Below are 20125 nucleotides of genomic sequence, written 5' to 3'. Positions count from 1 at the left end.
GGGACCAAAAAAGACCCCACCAGAGGCTAGTGTTAAGCCTCAGAAGACAAAGAAAATTCTGATCGAGCAGAAGGAGATCACGGTTCTCGTTATCCCGAAATTATGGATGTTTGGCTTTTGTAATGAGTAATATTAAGTCATGTCAAAATAATGACCATCCTAAAAATAATGCAAAATTCTTTATATCGGACTGTTCTTCGTATTCACAATTCAATTATCTGTCTCTCACACACAGAAAGAGAAAATGTTAAGCGGCAGTTTAAAAAATGACCCTTTGTCGTGTGTAAAATAGTGATGTGTCGTTCGAGAACGAAGCGGCTCTTGGAATCGGCTCTTTAAAGTGAATGACTAGAGTTTGATCTTAATAGGGAGCCACTTACAAGAGCCAACACCACCCACTTCGGTTGAAGCTGCACGTGATTGATCAAAATCCGTGGTAGAAGACACAACGTCACACACAAAGGAATATAAATAAAGCCACATACATTTTATTTTTTTAGCATTTGTAATTTGTTTTACATGCCGTTTTACATTATTTTTGGTGGCACATTAAGCAAAAAAAAAAAAAAAACAGGAGCCATTGGGGAACCAGATATTTTTTAGTGAGCCGAGCTAATAGAACCGGCTCTCTAAAAAGCCGTAAGATCTCTGAAGTGAGTCACAAGCTACCGATTGGCCGATTCTAGCTGGGGATTTCCGCCAGGGCACTTCCTTCATTTATCACTCCGTGGTTCGATTTTTGTGTCACTCACTCTGAATAAGTCAGAAGTCTGTGACAAGTCAACAGAGCGTTTGCGTGAGCATCATGGATGGTGAGTCCACTTTTGATTTACTCTACCGTATAGGACAGTAGAATATGGAATGAATGAAAAATGACATTCGTCGTCCATTGTGTATCTATGGTGAATATGACTGGCTCTGGAATGTCAATACAGTACTCCATTGCATAACAGTATGTATCTTTAATGACTTCACTTTTATTAAACATTGAGCTCATTTTTGTACAGTGTCAGGAAATTGTGAAACGACCATATTTTTTTTTACAAAATTATCAACATTACAGCTCACATTTTTCTTTCCCGTGTGATTATTTTCTTCCAGCTCTTTTGCCCTCCCTGCTTGAGGATGACCCGCTCCAGAGTAAGTACAATTCATGACTCCAAAGAACCACACAGAAAAGCAACCCCCATCACTAAATAAATGCACAGCAATGTACTTTCACTTCCCCATTATGTCTTGAGGCAAAGAATCAAGCGGCATTTGTTTTTGTTGCACAGTCGAGTTTTTTTTGTGGGACTCGAACGACCATCTTGGCATCGACATTATCTGTTTGTGGTGTGAACATCACATTTTTTTCCATTTGGCAAACGATACACGCAGCAGTTAGAAGAGAAATGCGACAGGGCTTGTTTTATCCTGGCACCCTTGTGTGTGTGTTTGTGTGTGTGTCTGTCTGTCTGTATGTGCTTTGTGTGTGATTGAGAAAGTGAGAGAGACGGAGAAAGAGACCCGTCACATCAAAATTCTCTTCATATCACATGAAACTTCCTGGTTCACTTTTAGTTCCTCACTTTTAGTTTGAGAGCAGCGTCAACAGCATTGACCCCAAAAGTGGCACAAACCCCATCGCGGTTCAATTCGTTATAACCCAGCTATTTCTCTATAATGCCCACACGCGAGACAGAAGAGCCTCATCAAATGTTACTCTTGTATGAAAAGACAACCGATGTCTCCGGACAAGTTGTGTCCATTATTTGTAAAATGGCTTCAAATGACTTCTACTGAGCATATTTTACAAAGATTCCACTGCATATAGCTATATTTTACGTTTTAAGACTCACGCTAAGTATTCCGGAAGTCTTGTTTTTGAGTTGGTGACGAGTCCTCACCCTACGTCACTGAAGGAACGCCCCTGACCGAAAAAGGACACATTGTAGCAGTCCTTCCATCAATGCATTTTGCTGTACTTGTTTGGTCTGAAAACTTCGTGTTCCACCAAAAAGAGGCAGAAGAGGCCGACAAAGCTCCGTCTAAGGCACAGGTGTCAAAGTCAAGGCCCGTGGGCCAAATCCGGCCCGCCACATAATTTTTTTCGGCCCGCGAAAGCAAATCAAACTTGTTAAATTTCATGATGATTGCTAAAATCTGAGGCAAAATTTCATATTTTTGGATGTCAACCACAATAAAAGTCATTATTCTTGACTTCAGATTTGAAAACGAGTTATTCATTAATTTGCTGTGTGCTCTATATGTCATATTTGAAGGGATTTAAACATTCTCATGGGTTCCCCAAATTCATAACGGCCCTCGAGAGGAAACCATAACTACAATGTGGCCCGTGACAATGACTTTGCCCCCTGGTCTAAGGAATTAATCAACCTTTGGAAACGGGCTGATTAATTCCTTACACGGAGCTCTGCCGCCATCTTCTGCATTTTCTGTGACACTACACGTCAGTCTTGAGCCATCAAAACGACCCAGAAAACCTTCTTTAATCGATTGCAAGCATGTATTCTTTCCTCTTCAGAACTATTTGAATCATATTCATAACTGGATGTGTAACAAGAAAGCATATTCTCAGAATCTGAAGCCATTGTTTTGATTCTCAAGCAAGGCAAACGTCTTGGCGTGACGTCACAAACTGGGGGCGGGACTTTCTGAAAATGCCCAATTCGCAGCTTAATTTTTTGCAGATTTTGGACACTTTAAGTCATTTTTATTGGTGTTTTGCATTTGAATAAAAATATCAGTCTGCGTATTTTGGGTATTTTAGATGCTATAAAACGTTTTTCTGATGTCAGTTAGGAAACAAAAAAGTGATGTTGGTTGTCCTTTAAGCATGTATTGATTGGTCATGCCTGCAGAACGGGCGACAGGAGTCTGATGTGACGCTCAACGCTGTTAGTGTGTGAGTGTAGTTTAATAAACAGTCTTTGCAGTTTGCGTGCGCTCCCACAGCGTATGAATTGTGGCTTTTTGGTGTGACGGGAGTGATTTTTGACGCCACGCTAACGTTGTATGAGAAAGAAGGCAGAAAGGTCACTTTGCATTTGTACATCTTGTATGTAGCGATGCTGGAAGGTGCGTGACTATAAATAATAATATGGCAGGTGTGGAGACTTTAGCAAATAACAAAGTGGAATCAATCACCTTGATCAATCACCTCGATGCCAGAAAGACAGAAAGTCACACACCAAGCAGGAAAAAAAAACCTAAACTTTATGAGCCAGTACATTCTTAGTTGTTACATGTTAATTATCATGACAAGACTTAAGTCTCTCCAAGTATTAAAACAATGAAATAAAACTAGAAGAAGCTATTTTAAGACCTTGTCTGGACGAGCTGGCAAACTTGTGTTTCGAAAAGTCAACCTCTGATACTGTTTGTGTTACTAGTAAACGTGACTTGTAGTGGTTTGGTGTTTCCGTGTATTTTTTTTTAATTCTTTGCACTTTATTTCATTCATGAAAACAGATAAACAGGCCTTGAGAGTTTAGAAAGGCGCTGAAAAATTAAATGTGTTATTATTATTATTATCCATGCATTTTATGCATGAGTGGTCCCAAATGACATCAATACACTGTTTACAATTTAATAATAACCGGACATATGTTATTTTATTTAATTACTCCATTTATTTATTTATTTATATATTTATTTATTCATTTATTTTTTATTTTTATTGGTTGGTAATATTTATTTATTTATTTATTTATTCATTTGTGTGTTTATTTATTCGCCTGTTTATTAACCTGTATTTATTACCTCATTCACTGCCATTCACTAATTTATTCGGGAATTGAAAATATGATGTAAAGCGCCATTCCCGAATTTGTTTGGGTTTTGTTTTTTTCTTGTTTGGGTGGCGATAAAGCGCTGGCCATTTCTGGCAATGGTTTTAACGTCCACAAGGGGTCACAATTTCCCTTTTTTCCATGTTAGCGCTTTGTTGCAGCTTCAGCTGTTATTAAAGCTCTATATAAACCAATAGATATGTATTGCGTTGTATTTTGGACAGCCAGCCCCTTTTCAAGCTCAGATAACTTCAGGTACATATAATTTAGGAATTAACTTTTTTTTCTGATAAAAGAAGAGAGTCTGACGTTTCTTACGCTGGATTGAACGCTTATGTAGTCCTAAAACACGATATTTTGTGAGTTCTGAAATTTGGGTGACAATGACAAAAACCCTGGCCCTGGAGCGGACACATTTTTACACGTGTCTGGCTATGAATGAGTTAACTAGTTTATTTATTTATTTATTTATTTATTTGTAAAAGTGAAGACCGTTTTTTGGCAGCATGTACTTCTGATACCTTTGAATCTCTGACCATTTCCTGCAAGCACTCACTGATTGTTTGGATTACCGTCCCTCCCTAGTGAGTGAGCCAGCGATCCGCATCTTTGAGCAACCCAGAATGAGAGGAATGCGCTTCCGGTACAAGTGTGAGGGACGATCGGCTGGTAGCATCCCCGGTGAGAAAAGCACGGACAACAACAGGACCTACCCCAGTCTTCAGGTGACGACTGTTTTTATTTTTTGGTTTATTGTTTTTTTTTTTTTTGTCCACTCAAATTAACATCCGTTCTTAAACTAAATTACTGACTTTCCTCACGCATGTTTGTAAATCAACTTTTCCACCCACTCCATTTTTTTCCCCACCACAGATTCTGAATTACAGCGGCAAGGGTAAAGTGTGTGTTTATTTGGTGACAAAGAATGAACCATACAGGCCACATCCTCATGATTTGGTGGGCAAGGACTGCAAAGATGGCTACTACGAGGCTGAGTTTGGGCCAGATCGCAAAGTAATCGCGTGAGTTTGTACTCATTTGCTAGCTAAATCGTGATCACCATTGTCGCTAAAATGAAGCATTACAAAGAAATAAAATGTGTGCACACAAACACACCCAAACACACGTACACATAAAGTACACCATCATGGGTATTCCCGGCGTGACATCATTGATACACCTCAAATGTGGTATATCGGGGAAAAGGAAAATGTAAGTTTTGTTATGTGTGCATGCATGCGTGTGCGGATGTGTGTGTGTGTACGCGGGCATGTGTGAATCAGTCATAATATTTTGGTTTGTCACATTTACAATTCTCATACAATTTACATGAAGCACAAAGTCTGTCTGCTGATTGAACAAATCTGATGCCATTTTGGCTTCACGAACCAGGAAGTAGCCCGCTAACAGATTACAGTGATACCTCATTTTACGAACTTAATTGGTTCCCAGAAAGTGTTTGTAAGGCGAAAAGTTCGTCTGCCGAACATTTATTTCCCATAAGAAACCTTTAAAAATTTGAATAATCCATTCCTAGGTCCCCATATAACATAATTTTTGACTAAATAAGACTTAAAACAACAGAAAATGTACCTTATTTTTTGTATAACAAATGTGATATTGCATTGTAATTAAATAAATAAACTACTGTAGAATAAAGTTGTTTTATTTTCCTTTGTGATGGTTGTTGATGTAGTTGACTCTTGATGATATCCGAGTGAAGTTGCGGTGATAATACCCTCACTCACACTGTCCCCTGCTAGCTGCTTTTCGTTAATCCAAATCAGCAAACATTTTTCAACCTCTTCTATTGCCTGAGACCGTTGCTCAGACAACACAGAAACACCCTTAGCCACACGTAGCAATGGTCAATTTAGCATACTGGCATTGGGATGCTAAGTCACACAAACGCACACCTCGTTCGTGTTTTTCAATGATCTCCATCTTCTGCTTGACCGTAATTTTCTTTTGTGTCCTCTTCAGCTGAGCACTAGCGTGTGGTGAGGTCTTTTTCGATCCCATAGTAGCAAAAGTACTCCACTCGATAACAAACCACGTCTGCACTCAAAGAAAGTGGGTGTGGAAAACTAGTCCGCCAGCCACTGTGGCGCTGTGTGGTTTGGTTCGTTGTGCCGAAAACTAGTTCGTATACCAAGATTATATTCTCGTGAATTTAATGTTCGTGAAGTGAAAAGTTTGTGAGCTAAAACATTCCTAAGCCTGGGTATCACTTGTTTGTTTGTGCCGCTGTAGTCCAAGTGACTCATGTAGTATGTTGTGATTTGCTTAGTTTCCAGAATCTGGGTATCCGGTGTGTTAAAAAGCGGGAGGTGAAAGATGCTATTTTACAACGGATTAGCAAAAGGATCAACCCCTTCATTGGTGAGTTCTTTGACGTCTCAGACTTTAAAATTGCTCTCCCATGAAAAAATACCGTATTTTCCAGTGTATAAGGTGCACCGGAGTATAAGGCGCACCCCCAATCAATGGTGCATTTTCAAACTTTTTCCATGTATAAGGTGCACCGGAGTATATAAGGCGCACCTTCAATGAATGACAACAGTCTTCCAAATACAGTAAAGTGTCGTTATATCGATATTCAAGGGAGTCCGAAAAAATATCGATATAACCGGGACTATCTATATATCCGACCCTGTTTGCATGTAATTTTCTCCGTGCGTGCATAGAAATAGTATCGATATAACCGGGACTATCGATATATCCAATATCGATATAACGAGACTTTACTGTATAATATATAAATATATAAAAGTTATAAGGCAGCGCAACTTCAATCAATGAAAAAAAGTGTTCCAAATATCTAATATAAATATCGATGAAAAGGTTTCTTCAGCCGTCATCTGTACTTCTTTGAAGGTGTCGGACATTTCGCTCCTCATCCGAAGAGCTTCATCAGCGAACTACAGTTGTGCTGGTAAATTCATCCGACACCTTCAAAGAAGTACAGATGACGGCTGAAGAAACCTTTTCGTCAATGGACCACTCTTGTATGACTGAGAGCCTACACAGACTTAATATAAATGTATATAAAAGTTTTTCAAATATAAGGCACGCCATATTATCAGGTGCTACAGTAAAGCCTGGGGTTACGTCCTACTTCTTATACAAGAGTCGTGGCTGCTGACAGTAGTTGCGAGACTGGTTGTGCCTCAATAAAACTTCACATGTAAGGCGCACCTACTTATAAGGCGCAGGCTCAACTTTGGAAATGAAGGCCTTTGGGTACGCCTTATACACCGGGAAATATGGTAATGTGAATGAAACCAAGTGATGACAAAAAAGGGTGAGAGTTTGTTTGATTTTGTTGAATTCTATCATTTCTCAATACAAATGGCATAAGAGTGTGTTGTTGCGTTTCCCTTGAAAATTTGCGCTCACGATTGGCCAGCGACCAGTCACCAGGCCTGCGGTTTACGAGCGACCTCACAGAGGATAAGCTCCATGGAAAATGGAATTGATGGGAAATTCCAAACTGCAATCCTCTTGCCGACTCTATTTATTATTTTTATGTTGTTGTTTAGCCAAAATATAAATAATATTAGCAAAGAGGCACCGGGAGGGGGGAGCATAACCATGCTGAATGCATCGTAGTGTTTCCTAATCCTTAATCTTAAAATTGAATACTAAAATGCCCCAAAGGTATGCGACGTAATGACATCTTGCTTTTCATTTTGTTGGATCAAAGTGGCGCCATGTGACTGCTCATATCTCAGCGGTTATGAAATGGCCATTAACAATTAGCTATTAGCTATTAGCTAACATTGTAATTGAGATAGGCATCTAGGAACTATTTTCTTCTTTTTTGTTTTTCCTTTGCGACTGATACAAAAGAATGTCAGTTATCTGGCTATCTGTCTGGCTACCTAGCTGGTTATCTATTTTATATCTATTAGCCAGCTGGCTAGCTGTCTAGCTGGCTATCGTTTAGTTATTTATTAGCTAGTTAATCTCGCTAAATAGCTGGCTACCTAGCTGGCTATCTATTTGCGAGGGAATATTAGCTATCTAGCTGGCTATTGTTAGGTTAGAATATTACAAGCTAAAATATTAACAGTTACATTTAATCTTTTAACACTATTAGTTATTTATTATCTAGCTGGCTATCTAGATAGCTATCTAGCTGGCTACCTTGCTACATATCTATTTGATATCTATTTGCTAACTAGCTATCTTGCTGTCTACCTAACTATCTATCTATATGCTATCTATCTAGCTGGCTAGATAGATAGATTAACAAATGATTAATTACATGGTTTCCGATGGGAAATTAATTTTTGGGATACACACTTTTCGCCTTACACACTCTGTCTGGGAACCTATTGAGTCCGTAAGCCAAGGTATCACTGTATATGCCAAAACAAACGCTGACTAACAGCGGCTTTCAGCTCACCACCGACAATTTGTTGCGACAGTGACGCTGAGCGACGTCATAGCCGAGTGGAAAGAAGTGTGTGTGCGTTTGTGTGTGTTTAAAACCCGTGAGCGACACAATTGTCTAAAAATGGCTCGTGACGTATGTGAAAGTAATGTCGTGGGACCAGAAAGCATGATCAGATCTTTGACAGGGGTGCTACGAGGCACGAGATGGAAACTCATTCATCTAGAAACATGTTGAATAGCTTCAATATTGAAACTAGCTTGTTTGTATTGTCTGCGCTCGCAAAATCAAATATCAATGCATCTCTGCAGTGCATGGCTATCCAACTCAAGGCCTGGGGGCTGCATCCGTCCCGTCGCATCAGTTTAAGCGGACCGTGAAAGCAAATCACCTAGTTTGATCTTTGCTAAAATAATGCCAAAATTTCAAATTGTCACGGGTCATAAATATATATTTTTTTCACTTTCTTGTTTACACTCACTTGAATAACAATTGAGCAAACTATTAGAGTTGACTTCTCAGACGTCATTTCTACAACGTGTCAATGACTCTCACTTTGAGTTTGTTCAGCAATGATCGAATCTTCTTTTTTTTACGTCTGAAATTGCTCTCCGATAATAACCAAGCGTCTTGGTGTTTCTCTGCATTTGTGTGACCACAGTGCCTCAAGAGCAGCTGCTGCAGACAGAAGAGTATGACCTGAACGTGGTTCGATTGTGTATACAGGTTTTCCTGCAAGATGACTGCGGCCACTACACTCGAGTACTCAAGCCCGTTGTCAGCAATCCCATCTATGACAACAGTTAGTGATGTTTTTTTTTTTTTGGAGCATTTATGTTCAAAGTTTATTCCGTAAATACATCATGAAGAAGTTATCTTATTTTCCGGTGTATAATGCGCACCGGAGTATAAGGCGCACCGCTAATGAATGGTGTATTTTCAAACTGTTTCCATATACTGTATAAGGCACACCGTTTATCGTCCAGTATGCCTTGTACAGTGATACCTCTGTTTACGAACCCCTTGGCTTACGAACGTTACATTTTTGAAAATTTTACCTTGGCATACAACCTTTTTTCGGGATACGCACGGAGCTGCCTCAATGAGTGATGTGTCGTTCGCGAACGAGCCCGTTCTTCTAACAACAAAAATGGCAGCCGGCTTGTTTTGGTCCTATATTCCCCGCCCCAGTCTTCGGTTAAAGCCACGTGATTGGTCAAGAAAGCAGCAGTGTGGGGGGGGGGGGGTTACAGATAGAAATAGAGTGAAGCCATTCTCCAAAAAGAAAATGGGTGCCGACTTTTTTTGTTCTCTATTCCCCGCCCCCAGTCTTCGGTTAAAGCCACGGTTAAAGCCAGTAAGGGGAGGTGGTTTAAACATTAAAGAGACAGGCAGACGACAGTGAGAGAGTTTCAACTTTGATAGTTCAAAGGCAGAGTGTAGACTGCAAGGTTAAAATATCCCATCAATCAGGCTCCACAAACAACACGCACAAGCCATCTGTACACTTGTTGCAAAAAGCTATCGACCCAGCTAAACAGAACACAATTGATGAGGAACTAGATAAAATTATCACAGAGAAAGCGCCTACAAAGGATATTTCCTCAAGATGGTGAAAGAAGAAGGTTACGTTCCTCATCAAGTGTTTAATGCTGAGGAATCCGGCCACTCCATTCCCACAAGCCATTAACGACCATTACAAAGGTAAATAAAACGACTTTATTGTACTGTACAGTTTATTTATTTAATTATTATACCATAGCACATTTATTATACATAAAATAAGGTATATTTTGAGTAGTTTTAAGGCTTAGAAAATTAGAAAGTAGAAAATTATGTCTTATGGGGACCTGGGAACGGATTGTTCTCATTTTAATGGTTTCTTATGGGAAATAATTTTTGGAGATACACACTTTTCGCCTTACACACTCTGTCTGGGAACCAATTAAGTTCATAAGCCAAGGTATCACTGTATATGGAAAATACGGTAACTTTTCTGGCAATGCACCTAAAGCCTTCAATTTTTGCAAAAGCGGACCAATACGCTTTATAATCCGTAAAATACGGTATGCTGCACAAGCAATAATTACAACAATTGCATTTTTTTAACCTTAAGGACAAATAATGCAATGCATCATATGAGTCACTTTGCAGTTGCGCTTTAATCATCTATTCCAATGAAGTTGGGATGTGTGATTTGCAAATCAAGACAAGACATTATTTGTTCAAACTGACAATCTCTGTTGCTTTTAGCTACTAATCATTAACTGAATTATTTTATGGCTGCAACGTGTTCCCCAAAAAGCTCGGGCAGGTGGCAAAAAAAAGACAAATGCTTATCAAACATTCCACAGGTAAACTGCAGGCTATTCAATAAAATTTACACTAGGTCAAACGTGCTTTAGCGATCATTGTATTCCGTTCTATTTATATGGACAAAGAAAATCAATTGGGGGTGCGCCTTATACTCCGGTGCTCCTTATACACCGGAAAGTACACTACTGTTTTATTCCACACTTGTAGCAATATGATACAATACAATGCTTTATTTATGTCACACACTAACAATTGCATAATATTGGATTGGAGTGGATGTACCTTTATTCGTCTCTCAGTGGAGACATTTACATTTCACAGCAGCAAAGTTATGAAAGGAAAGAAAGAAGTAGAAAAACAAAATACAGGAGCTGCTGTAAAGGCAGCCACTCTCGCTGCACCATCTTGAAGTAAAAAAGACTAAATAACAAATGATATGACGACACAAAGACACCGTCATTCATTCTTCAGCACTTGCTGTTCCCTATTTGTGACATGAAGCATTTCTAGATGAAAAATGAAATGCAATATGATCTTTTTTTTAACTTATACTCCAAATATAAAATATTGTTTTACTTTTTGTGGTATGAACCTTATCCTCTCATTAACCACGCACACACACACACACACACACACACACACACACACACACACACACACACATTCCTGTTTCAACGGTTTTGTGAGGTCCGGATAATTCCAGATAAGGAGTGAGGACCATCGTTGCTGATAAGTTTAGAGAAGAACTAGTGTTACATTTGAACCCTAAATGTCACCCCCATTTCCCACTTCAACTTCTTTAAAAACAAAGAAATAAAAAGTGGACTTGAAATTGAAATAACAGCAGGAGTGAGGACTCTGAATGGCTACATTCAAAGTCCTCACCCCTGTGATGAATTTGGTTAAAATATCATTTTACTTTTTGTGGTATGAACATTTTCCCTCTCATTAACCACGCACACGCGCATAAACACACTGTGAGTAAAAAGTGTGTGTATCCAAGTGAAATGTAAATACACACCAGAAAAAAAATCATTTTGGGTGAATTTGTGAGGACCTTTCTGAAACTTTAACAGATGCATATATGGACCCTCTAGAAGCCTTTAGAATGGAAAACTTGTGAGGACCGGCCAAAATGTCCTCACTTGTCAAAAATGTCCTCACTACGTATGGTATGAAATGTTAATGGTCCTCACAAGACTAGCAATACAAACACACACACACACACACACACACACACACACACAAACACACAAAGTGAGTAAAGTGTTTGTATCCAAGTGAAATGAAAATACACACGAAAAAATCATTTTGGGTGAATTTGTGAGGACCTTTCTGAAACTTTAACAGATGCATATATAGACCCTCCAGAAGCCCATAGAATGAAAAACTTGTGAGGACCGTCCAAAAGGTCCTCACTTGTCAAAAATGTCCTCACTACGTATGGTATAAAATGTTAGTGGTCCTCACAAGACTAGTCATACAAACACACACTCACACACACACACACACACACACACACTCACACACAAACGTGCACGCAAACACATCCGCACATTGTGAAAGAGGAAGTTGTATACTGTATACACGAACTCTCAAACAAGTATCACCATGTAGTACTTCCTCTTCTGACAACAGACGTGTGACTCAATTTAACGAAGCTTCGACTTGATTGCTGCCGCTCACTCCATAAGTGTTTGTTTTCATCTGACTTGATGGCGCTCAAAACGTGTTTCCAACCAGACAGGCCACCTGTGATTCCACCCGTTTGTTCTCTCGTCTGTTTCAAACGACAGGGGCCCCAAATACCGCCGAGCTGAGGATCTGTCGGATCAACAGCAACAGCGGTTCTGTGAAAGGAGGGGATGAGATCTTCCTGCTTTGTGATAAAGTGCAGAAAGGTACACTGGAGTCAAGTGTCTTCCATTCCATTTCCATTTTACTGTTTCTTATTCTAGACAGAAGTCACTACCATATTGTCCGGTGTATAAGGCGCACCCAAAAGCGCATCTTTTACGCCGGTGCGCCTTATATGTGACATAATATTGAGTCACAACAGGTCTTGCAACTACTGTCAGCAGCCATAAATCCATTTCCCCTTGTAGAAGAAGTAGTGCGTAACCCCACCCTCTACTGTCGCGCCTTATAATGTGGTGTTCCTTAAATTTGGGATTTTTTAATATATTTATATATTATAGTTGGAGATATAGTCCGGTGTACCTTGTACATGGAAACGGTTTGTAGATACGCCATTTATTGGAAGTGCACCTTATACTCCGGTACGCCATATATACAGTAAAGTCTCGTTATATCGATATCGGATATATCGATAGTCCCGGTTATATCGATACTATTTCTATGCACGCACGGAGAAAATTACATGCAAACAGGGTCGGATATAACGATAGTCCCGGTTATATCGATATTTTTTCGGACTCCCTTGAATATCGATATAACGAGACTTTACTGTACCTGAAAATACGTTACTGTAATATACACAGTAGTTATCTCTTATAATTATTCTCCAGCAGCACAACAGAGGAAAATCCATGAAAGTAAGCTTAGAGACAATTTGAAATGATTTAATAAGAATTCATGGACGAAATATAATTCACATTAGTCTGAGATTCAGATACAGTAAAGTCTCGTTATATCGATATCGGATATATCGATAGTCCCGGTTATATCGATACTATTTCGATGCACGCACGGAGAAAATTACATGCAAACAGGGTCGGATATATCGATAGTCCCGGTTATATCGATATTTTTTCGGACTCCCTTGAATATCGATATAACGAGACTTTACTGTATTTTTAGGCCAGCAGAGAAGGTTTTACAGGCCCTTACGGCTCACCACTGGATCTGAGGGTTAGCCATTCATCTCTTAGCCATTCATCTCTTTGCATACTCATCTTTCTGTACTCCCTCTTTCCTTTAGATGACATCGAAGTCCGATTTTTCTCTTCTAACGGCTGGGAAGCCAAAGGCTCATTCTCCCAAGCCGACGTTCATCGCCAAGTGGCCATCGTCTTCAAGACGCCGCCTTTCTACAATACCTCTATCACAGAGTCCGTCACTGTACACATGCAGCTACGCCGACCGTCAGATGTGGAAGTGAGCGAACCACTGGAGTTCCGATATCTTCCCGATGACAAAGGTGAGCAGTATGTTGGGTAAATAGGCACCTGAGGGTGGTCGCACTTTTCCACTTAGTTGGCGAGGTACCTGCAAAACATTTTATGCCTTTTATGCTTTTTTTTCCTAGACCCTTACGGCTATAATAAGAAGAAACGCAGTCGAGAAAATATAATGAAGATGTCCGGATTGTCAGGTAAGATTTGCCACAGAACTTAATCGATCAAACTAATGTATGCTCACATCTAGAGTAAGTACATAAATACATGAAGGTGACAAAGGTTTTTTGACATTTTTCTAGCTGTTCCCTTTTCTGGCCTGGCTACAAGCAGGCAAAGGGCAGTGTCACTGAGCACCAGGAATCACATGCAAGGTACAGTAATTATTTTGATTGATCTTGTACTTTAGAAGAGACTCGAGGTGACGCAAAATAAAAGATCCCAAGACAAATGGTGTCAGGAAGTTTGGATATTCCGAGACCAATCAATGGCAATGATTGGTCACCATATCAATTGATTAATGACATGTTAGTTTGTTGCAAGTAGTTGTCTGTTCCTACAATTGTTTACTCATTTTGAAGTAGTTATCAGTTCCATCAAGTAATTCCCTGTTTCACCAAATGTTTATTAATATTTATTACACTGGTAAAATGAGAAAGTGGCAACCATTGACAGTATCCCATATAACTTAGGAATTATTATAATGTTGAGATTTTGCAATGATTTTTTTTCCAGTTTACACTCACTTGAAGAATAATTGACCAAACTATTATACGTGACTGCTTTTTTACTCATTTACTGCCAGACGATGTGCAAAAATGTGTCCACTCCAGTGCCAAGGTTTTTGTCATTTTCACTCAAATTGCAGGACCCACAGAATATTGAGTTCCAGTCCTACATTTAGGACTATATTCAATGCAGCGTAAGAAACCTTAGACTCTCTTCTTTCATTAGAAAAAAAAAGTTAATTCCTAAGTTATATGGGTCTGGCGTTATCTGAGCTTGAAAGGAGGGCTGCTGTCCAAAATACCATACGATACATACATATTGGTTTATATAGTGCTTTAACAACAGCTGACGTTTATTTTGAGTTTACTTGATTGTAGAGTTATCTGCATTGAAAGTGGGGGCGGCTGTACAAAAGGTAAATGCTTAGTCCTCGTATTAGGGACAAACAATGCCAGAGGTCTGACCAAAGCTTGAAACCCACGCAAGAATAAACTAAATCCGGGAATGGCGCTTCACGTCATGCTTTTCAATTCCTGAATAAATTCGGGAATGGCAGTGAATGAGTTCAAACTAGAAATCTATCATTTAGTTTTGTACAAGTAACAATTTTGTGGTTTCATTGTCATAATGGCCCTCTGAGGGAAGGCATAACTCCAAATTATCCCGCAATTAAAATGGGTTTGACACCCTTGGTATAGTGGTTCTGGCTTACTCTGCAGTGATCCTTGATTTAAGGACTATACATGTCATCGTGGCAAAAATATCTCAGTCTTATGTTGATCTGTCGTAGACCTTAGCGTGTACCAGAGGCAGCATCCACCTCCAATGCAGCAGCAGCAACCTGCGTTCAACCAACCCTTCCATGCAAATCCTTGGACAAACCCCAATCCAGTAATTCCGATGGATACGACCGCTGCCAATCCTCCTAACATCATGGTCAATCCTCCCCGGCCCAAGAGCTGTCGGCCGCAGCACCAAAACCGTGGTTCTGCTTTCCCCGGTGAAAACAGTCTCCTCCCTGAGCTCTCTATGAGAGATTTACGGTGCTTGGATGCAGTTCCTCAAGTTCCTGTGATGAGCCAACCTGAGTCCCACCGGCTCTTCCATTCGCAGCACCAAGGTCCAGGAGCTTCTTTCGATAACAAGGTCCAGAACCACCTTGGGAGTCAGAACCAGTGCTTTCGGAATACGTGGAACAATTTCAATGCCCTCAGTCCGTTCCAGATTGAGAGTACAGTTCCTGGTTCTGAAAGTATTGTTCAGAGGCTGGGAAATTTCCCACTTCTGGAGCGAATGGAAAGGAATGAATTTCTGAAGGGCCAAGTCGGAGGAGAATCTCAGATGGGGTTCCAGATGAAACAAGAGTCTAACGTCTCGGTCAAGCAAGAATCGAACGTCCACGCGATGCCCTTTCCACGAGAACCCCATGCCAACACATACACCAACCTTCTTCCTTGTTCTATGAGCAATGGCACCAACACGAACATTTTAAACCAAGATGGTGGAAGCAAACCACACCTTGCTCATCCGAATCTTGAAGACCCTTATTCGACCAATCACGTGACTTCTGAAAGTCACTTTTCGACTTTGGAGGACTGGATCAGAGCCGAGACAAACCATTCCTTAAAACAGTGACTGTGAGGAATCAGAAGGTAGTCTGAGCCAAAGAATTCAACTCGTGGACTTCCCGCAAACTGAAAAGGCTACGAGTCCTAGCATGCTAATTGGTTATTTACTTTGCCATGTCATGTATTGTGGATGACGTCTGTGGGTGAGCACAATATTTGGTACAGTTGTTCACACCCTAACCAGCGATAGTTAATGATTTCCTGGCCCTTGGTAATACGAATCTTTATTTGTTGCAGTACTCCATAATTTTCACCAGATAATGAATAATCATATTTCATTTTTAGGCCATAACAGACAGGAAATACAGCAGTAACAATGCACTTTTTTCTTCTGTTGGTTCGAGCTTTTGTCAGATTTCTTTAACGTAAACTATAAGAACAGATTACTTTGTAAAAGAACGTCCCATATTTGAGTATAGTGATATCTCGGTTTACGAACCCCTTGCCTTACGAACTTTTCGGTTTACGAACGTTAAATTTATAAAAATTTTACCTTGGCATACAAACTTTTTTCATACACGGAGCTGCATCAATGAGTGATGTGTCGTTCGCGAACGAGCCCGTTCTTCTAACAACAAAAATGGCATCAGACTGTTTTTGTCCTCTATTCCCCGCCCCGTCTTCGGTTAAAGCCACGTGATTGGTCAAGAACGCAGCCGTGAGGGGAGGTGGGGTTTACAGATAGAGAGGGAGTGAAGCCGTTCTCCAAAAAGAAAATGGCTGCCGACTTTTTTTGTCCTCTATTCCCCGCCCCCTGTCTTCGGTTAAAACCACGTGATTGGTCAAGAACGCAGCAGTGAGGGGAGGTGGTTTAAACATTAAAGAGACAGGCAGACAACAGAGACTGACAAAATGGATAGAAAACAGTGAAATTTGGACTTGTTTCAACTTTGATACTTCAAAGGCAGCGTGTTGACTGCAAGGTTAAAATTCCCATCAATCTGGTTCCACAAATAACCCGCACAAGCCATCTGTACACTTGATGCAAAAAGCTATTAACCCAGCTAAACAGAACACAATTGATGAGGAACAAGGTAAAATTATCGCAGAGAAAGCACCTACAAGGGATCATTCCTCAAGATGGTGAAAGAAGAAGGCTACGTTCCTCATCATAGTACAGTTTATTTCTTTAATTATAATACCATAGCACATTTATTATCCATAAAATAAGGTATATTTTGTGTAGTTTTAAGGCTTATAAAATCAGAAAAAGTAGAAAATTATGTTTTATGGGGACCTGGGAACGGATTATTCTCATTTTAATGGTTTCCTATGGGAAATTAATCTTTAGGATTCACACTTTTCGCCTTACACACTCTGTCTGGGAACCAATTAAGTTCGTAAGCTAAGGTATCACTGTATGTCCCTTTTTTCTCTATTATTTTCTGCCAAACAGCATTTTTGTCATTTCAGACATCATTCAGGATTTGCTGAAGGAATGTTGTGAATTGACAAGGTACTAAATTTTCCAATTAGGAAGTTGAAGGAAGCACGCAGAGTTGTGATTTCCCTCAGTAATGACTATGTCACGCGAGTGATCACCTGTGTTATTCTCACAGAGGCAAACAGATGTTTGACTGATAGAAATATAAATACTTTGTTGATTTATTCATTTAACTGAGGCTTCTTTGTTATTTTTTTTTTATAGAAATCGAGGCATGGCTAATGAAGCACAAACATTTGTTTGCTCTTGTGAAGAGCTACTTTGTCAACTATGGTCTCGCTCATCATGTCTTTTGTACTCCCTCATTCACTCCCAAACAATGTGCAAAAAATGAGTCCACTCCAGTGCCAGGGTTTTTGTCATTTTCACTCAAATTCCAGGGCCCACAGAATATTGAGTTTTAGGACTACATTTAGGACTATATTCAATGCAGCGTAATCTCCCCGTCTGGGTGGGATTTTCCCAGCTGTGTGAGTAACTTTTTTTCAAGCAAGAATCTAACTCTTAATTGCTATAATTAAAATGTGGAGCAGAAGGTTTCTAAATATTGCGGCGCTGAGATTGTCTGTTATCTAAATGAGCAGAGTGACGTTGGTGATGACAATTTTGGTGGACTGGGCGTGCTTCCATCAGTTAGATCACCACTAATTAAATCAGAACAGGGTGTCATTTACGTTTTACTTTTGCGCCGACTTGTTGAGCAGAAAATACAATTGTTGCATAAAAGATTCACACATATATTACGAACGTTGAATAAAACAGAGAGAGAGATATGGTCGGAAATTGGAAACAAAATGGTATTTATTGTATACCGTATAACATCATTTAAAGGACAACCGACACCATTTTTTTGTTTCCTAACTGACATCAGAAAAACGTTTTATAGCATCTAAAATACCCAAAACACGCAGGCTGATATTTTTAGTCAAATGCAAAGCACAAATAAAAATGACTTAAAGTGTCCCAAAACTGCCACAAATTAGCTCGAAACTGGGAAGATTCAGAAAGTCCCGCCCCCTTGTTCGTGACGTCACGTCAGGATACTCCTTCACAAACTGCCTTGCTCCAGAATCAAAACAATGGCCTCAGAGAGTTCAGATTCGGAGAAGATGCGTTCCTGTTACTCATCCAGTTATGAATATGATTCAAATAGTTCTGAAGAGGGAAGCATAAATGTTTGCAATCGATTAAAGAAGTCCTCCGTATCAATTCGAGCCATCAGGACTCCAATTTAGCGTCCCAGAAAATTCACAAGATGGCGCCCAATCTCCGTTGGAAATGGGCTGATTTGTCTGCTGGTAATTTGTGTCAACTAGTATCAAATAGTAGTCTTGGTGCAACACACATCGCGTTATTTATGTGTTTTCCTTCTAATTTCGCCATCAACACGAAGTTTACAGGCCAAAGTACCCAAAATGCATTGTGTGTCGCTTTCTCGGTCAATGGCGAAAATAAGACTCCCTGAATATTCAGTGCGAGTCTTAAAACGTAAAATATAGCTATATGCCGTAGAATCTTTGTAAAATATGCTCAGTAGAAGTCATTTGAAGTGATTTTAAAAATTATGGACACAACTTGTCCGGGGGCGTCGGTTGTCCTTTAACATTAAGCTTGATTTGTTTTCGCGGGCCGAATAGAATGATATGGTGGGCCAGATTTGGCCCCAGGGCCTTGATTTTGACACCTGAGCCTTTTGTGGTCTGTGATCTCCATAATTCATGACAAAAAAGGTCATGGACTCTTTTCATGAACTCAAAATACCAAGTTCACCATCAACTCCAGCATCTTCCCACATACTTTGACATTCGAAGCAGACTTTCTATTGCCAGGATGAATGACAGCATCATCTCACAAATGGCAGCCAAATTTTCACACGCCTACAATATTGATACCACACAGACATTTTATGCAATCCACCTTCTGTGAAAGCTGCGCGCACACGCCTCCACACCGCGGCGTTGACGTCACTTGGTTTGTTTGATGAAAAACCACAAGACGCACCACCGCATTTTCTGCTTGTCTTTAGGAGAAACGCTGTCTTATAGTGACAGAAGCCGCCTCTTCACACACCTCAATTGGGTGTCGGTGTCACTGTCACGTCACTTTACTCTTCACCGCATCGTGGGTTGAGGGGGGGGTGGGGTTCACTATGACGTCACTTTGCTATTGCGAATTGCCACTTTATCGTTATTAAGTACAGGCCTTGACTTTTAATCATTTTCACATTCACACTTTCTAACATTTATGCATCGAAATGATAAATAATTAAACAGCCAATACATATACTGTATGACACTGTTGATATCTATCATTTCATTGTTTATTGTTCATTCCTGTTAATACTATACGATCAACTCAGGGTCTGGACTATGGATGAATGACAATAGACAGACACTTCACATTTGCACTAATAATAGCAATCTGATTGGGGTATAGTCGTTTTTTTATTTATTATGTACCACATACTACCACAACTAAATCTTCTAATGGTTTCCCCTCATTCTTATTGTGATTAGATTTCAAGCTCTTTCAAATTGTTTTATTGTGTTTTCGTGCTAATCTAGCTGGTATCACCAGCAAAAGGAAAACAGTAGCATGACAGTGAAAATCCACCATTTAATCCAATTTAGAATTACCGTGCAAACTTCACTTAAGAACTCTTTTTAGCACATTTCTGG

The 20125-nt window shown here is 39.8% G+C and overlaps 1 protein-coding gene across 2 annotated transcripts; it reads left to right on the top strand.

Moving 5' to 3' along the window:
* Window positions 1-704: 704 nt before the first annotated feature.
* Window positions 705-19589, top strand: rel (REL proto-oncogene, NF-kB subunit). 2 transcript variants are annotated; one of them, XR_016116863.1, is made up of 12 exons: window positions 705-812; window positions 1102-1140; window positions 4380-4519; window positions 4668-4816; window positions 6085-6176; window positions 8855-8995; window positions 12306-12410; window positions 13451-13669; window positions 13778-13843; window positions 13949-14020; window positions 15166-17533; window positions 17565-19589. XR_016116863.1 is itself a non-coding variant. In XM_089011727.1 (11 exons), the coding sequence occupies exons 1-11, from the start codon at window positions 806-808 to the stop codon at window positions 16008-16010; spliced, it is 1875 nt and encodes a 624-aa protein (XP_088867853.1). In that variant the 5' UTR covers window positions 705-805; the 3' UTR covers window positions 16011-19589. The 2 variants fall into 2 exon arrangements, 1 of the variants encoding a protein (XP_088867853.1); XM_089011727.1 differs by having other exon boundaries at window positions 15166-19589.
* The last annotated feature ends 536 nt before the right edge of the window (window positions 19590-20125 follow it).

This window comes from Hippocampus bargibanti, linkage group LG13, assembly GCF_051943395.1.
Source record: "Hippocampus bargibanti isolate YZ-2025 linkage group LG13, ASM5194339v1, whole genome shotgun sequence".
NCBI lineage: Eukaryota > Metazoa > Chordata > Actinopteri > Syngnathiformes > Syngnathidae > Hippocampus > Hippocampus bargibanti.
The sequence above is the reverse complement of the archived record's forward strand: the minus strand, read 5'-3'. Positions and strand labels throughout refer to the sequence as shown.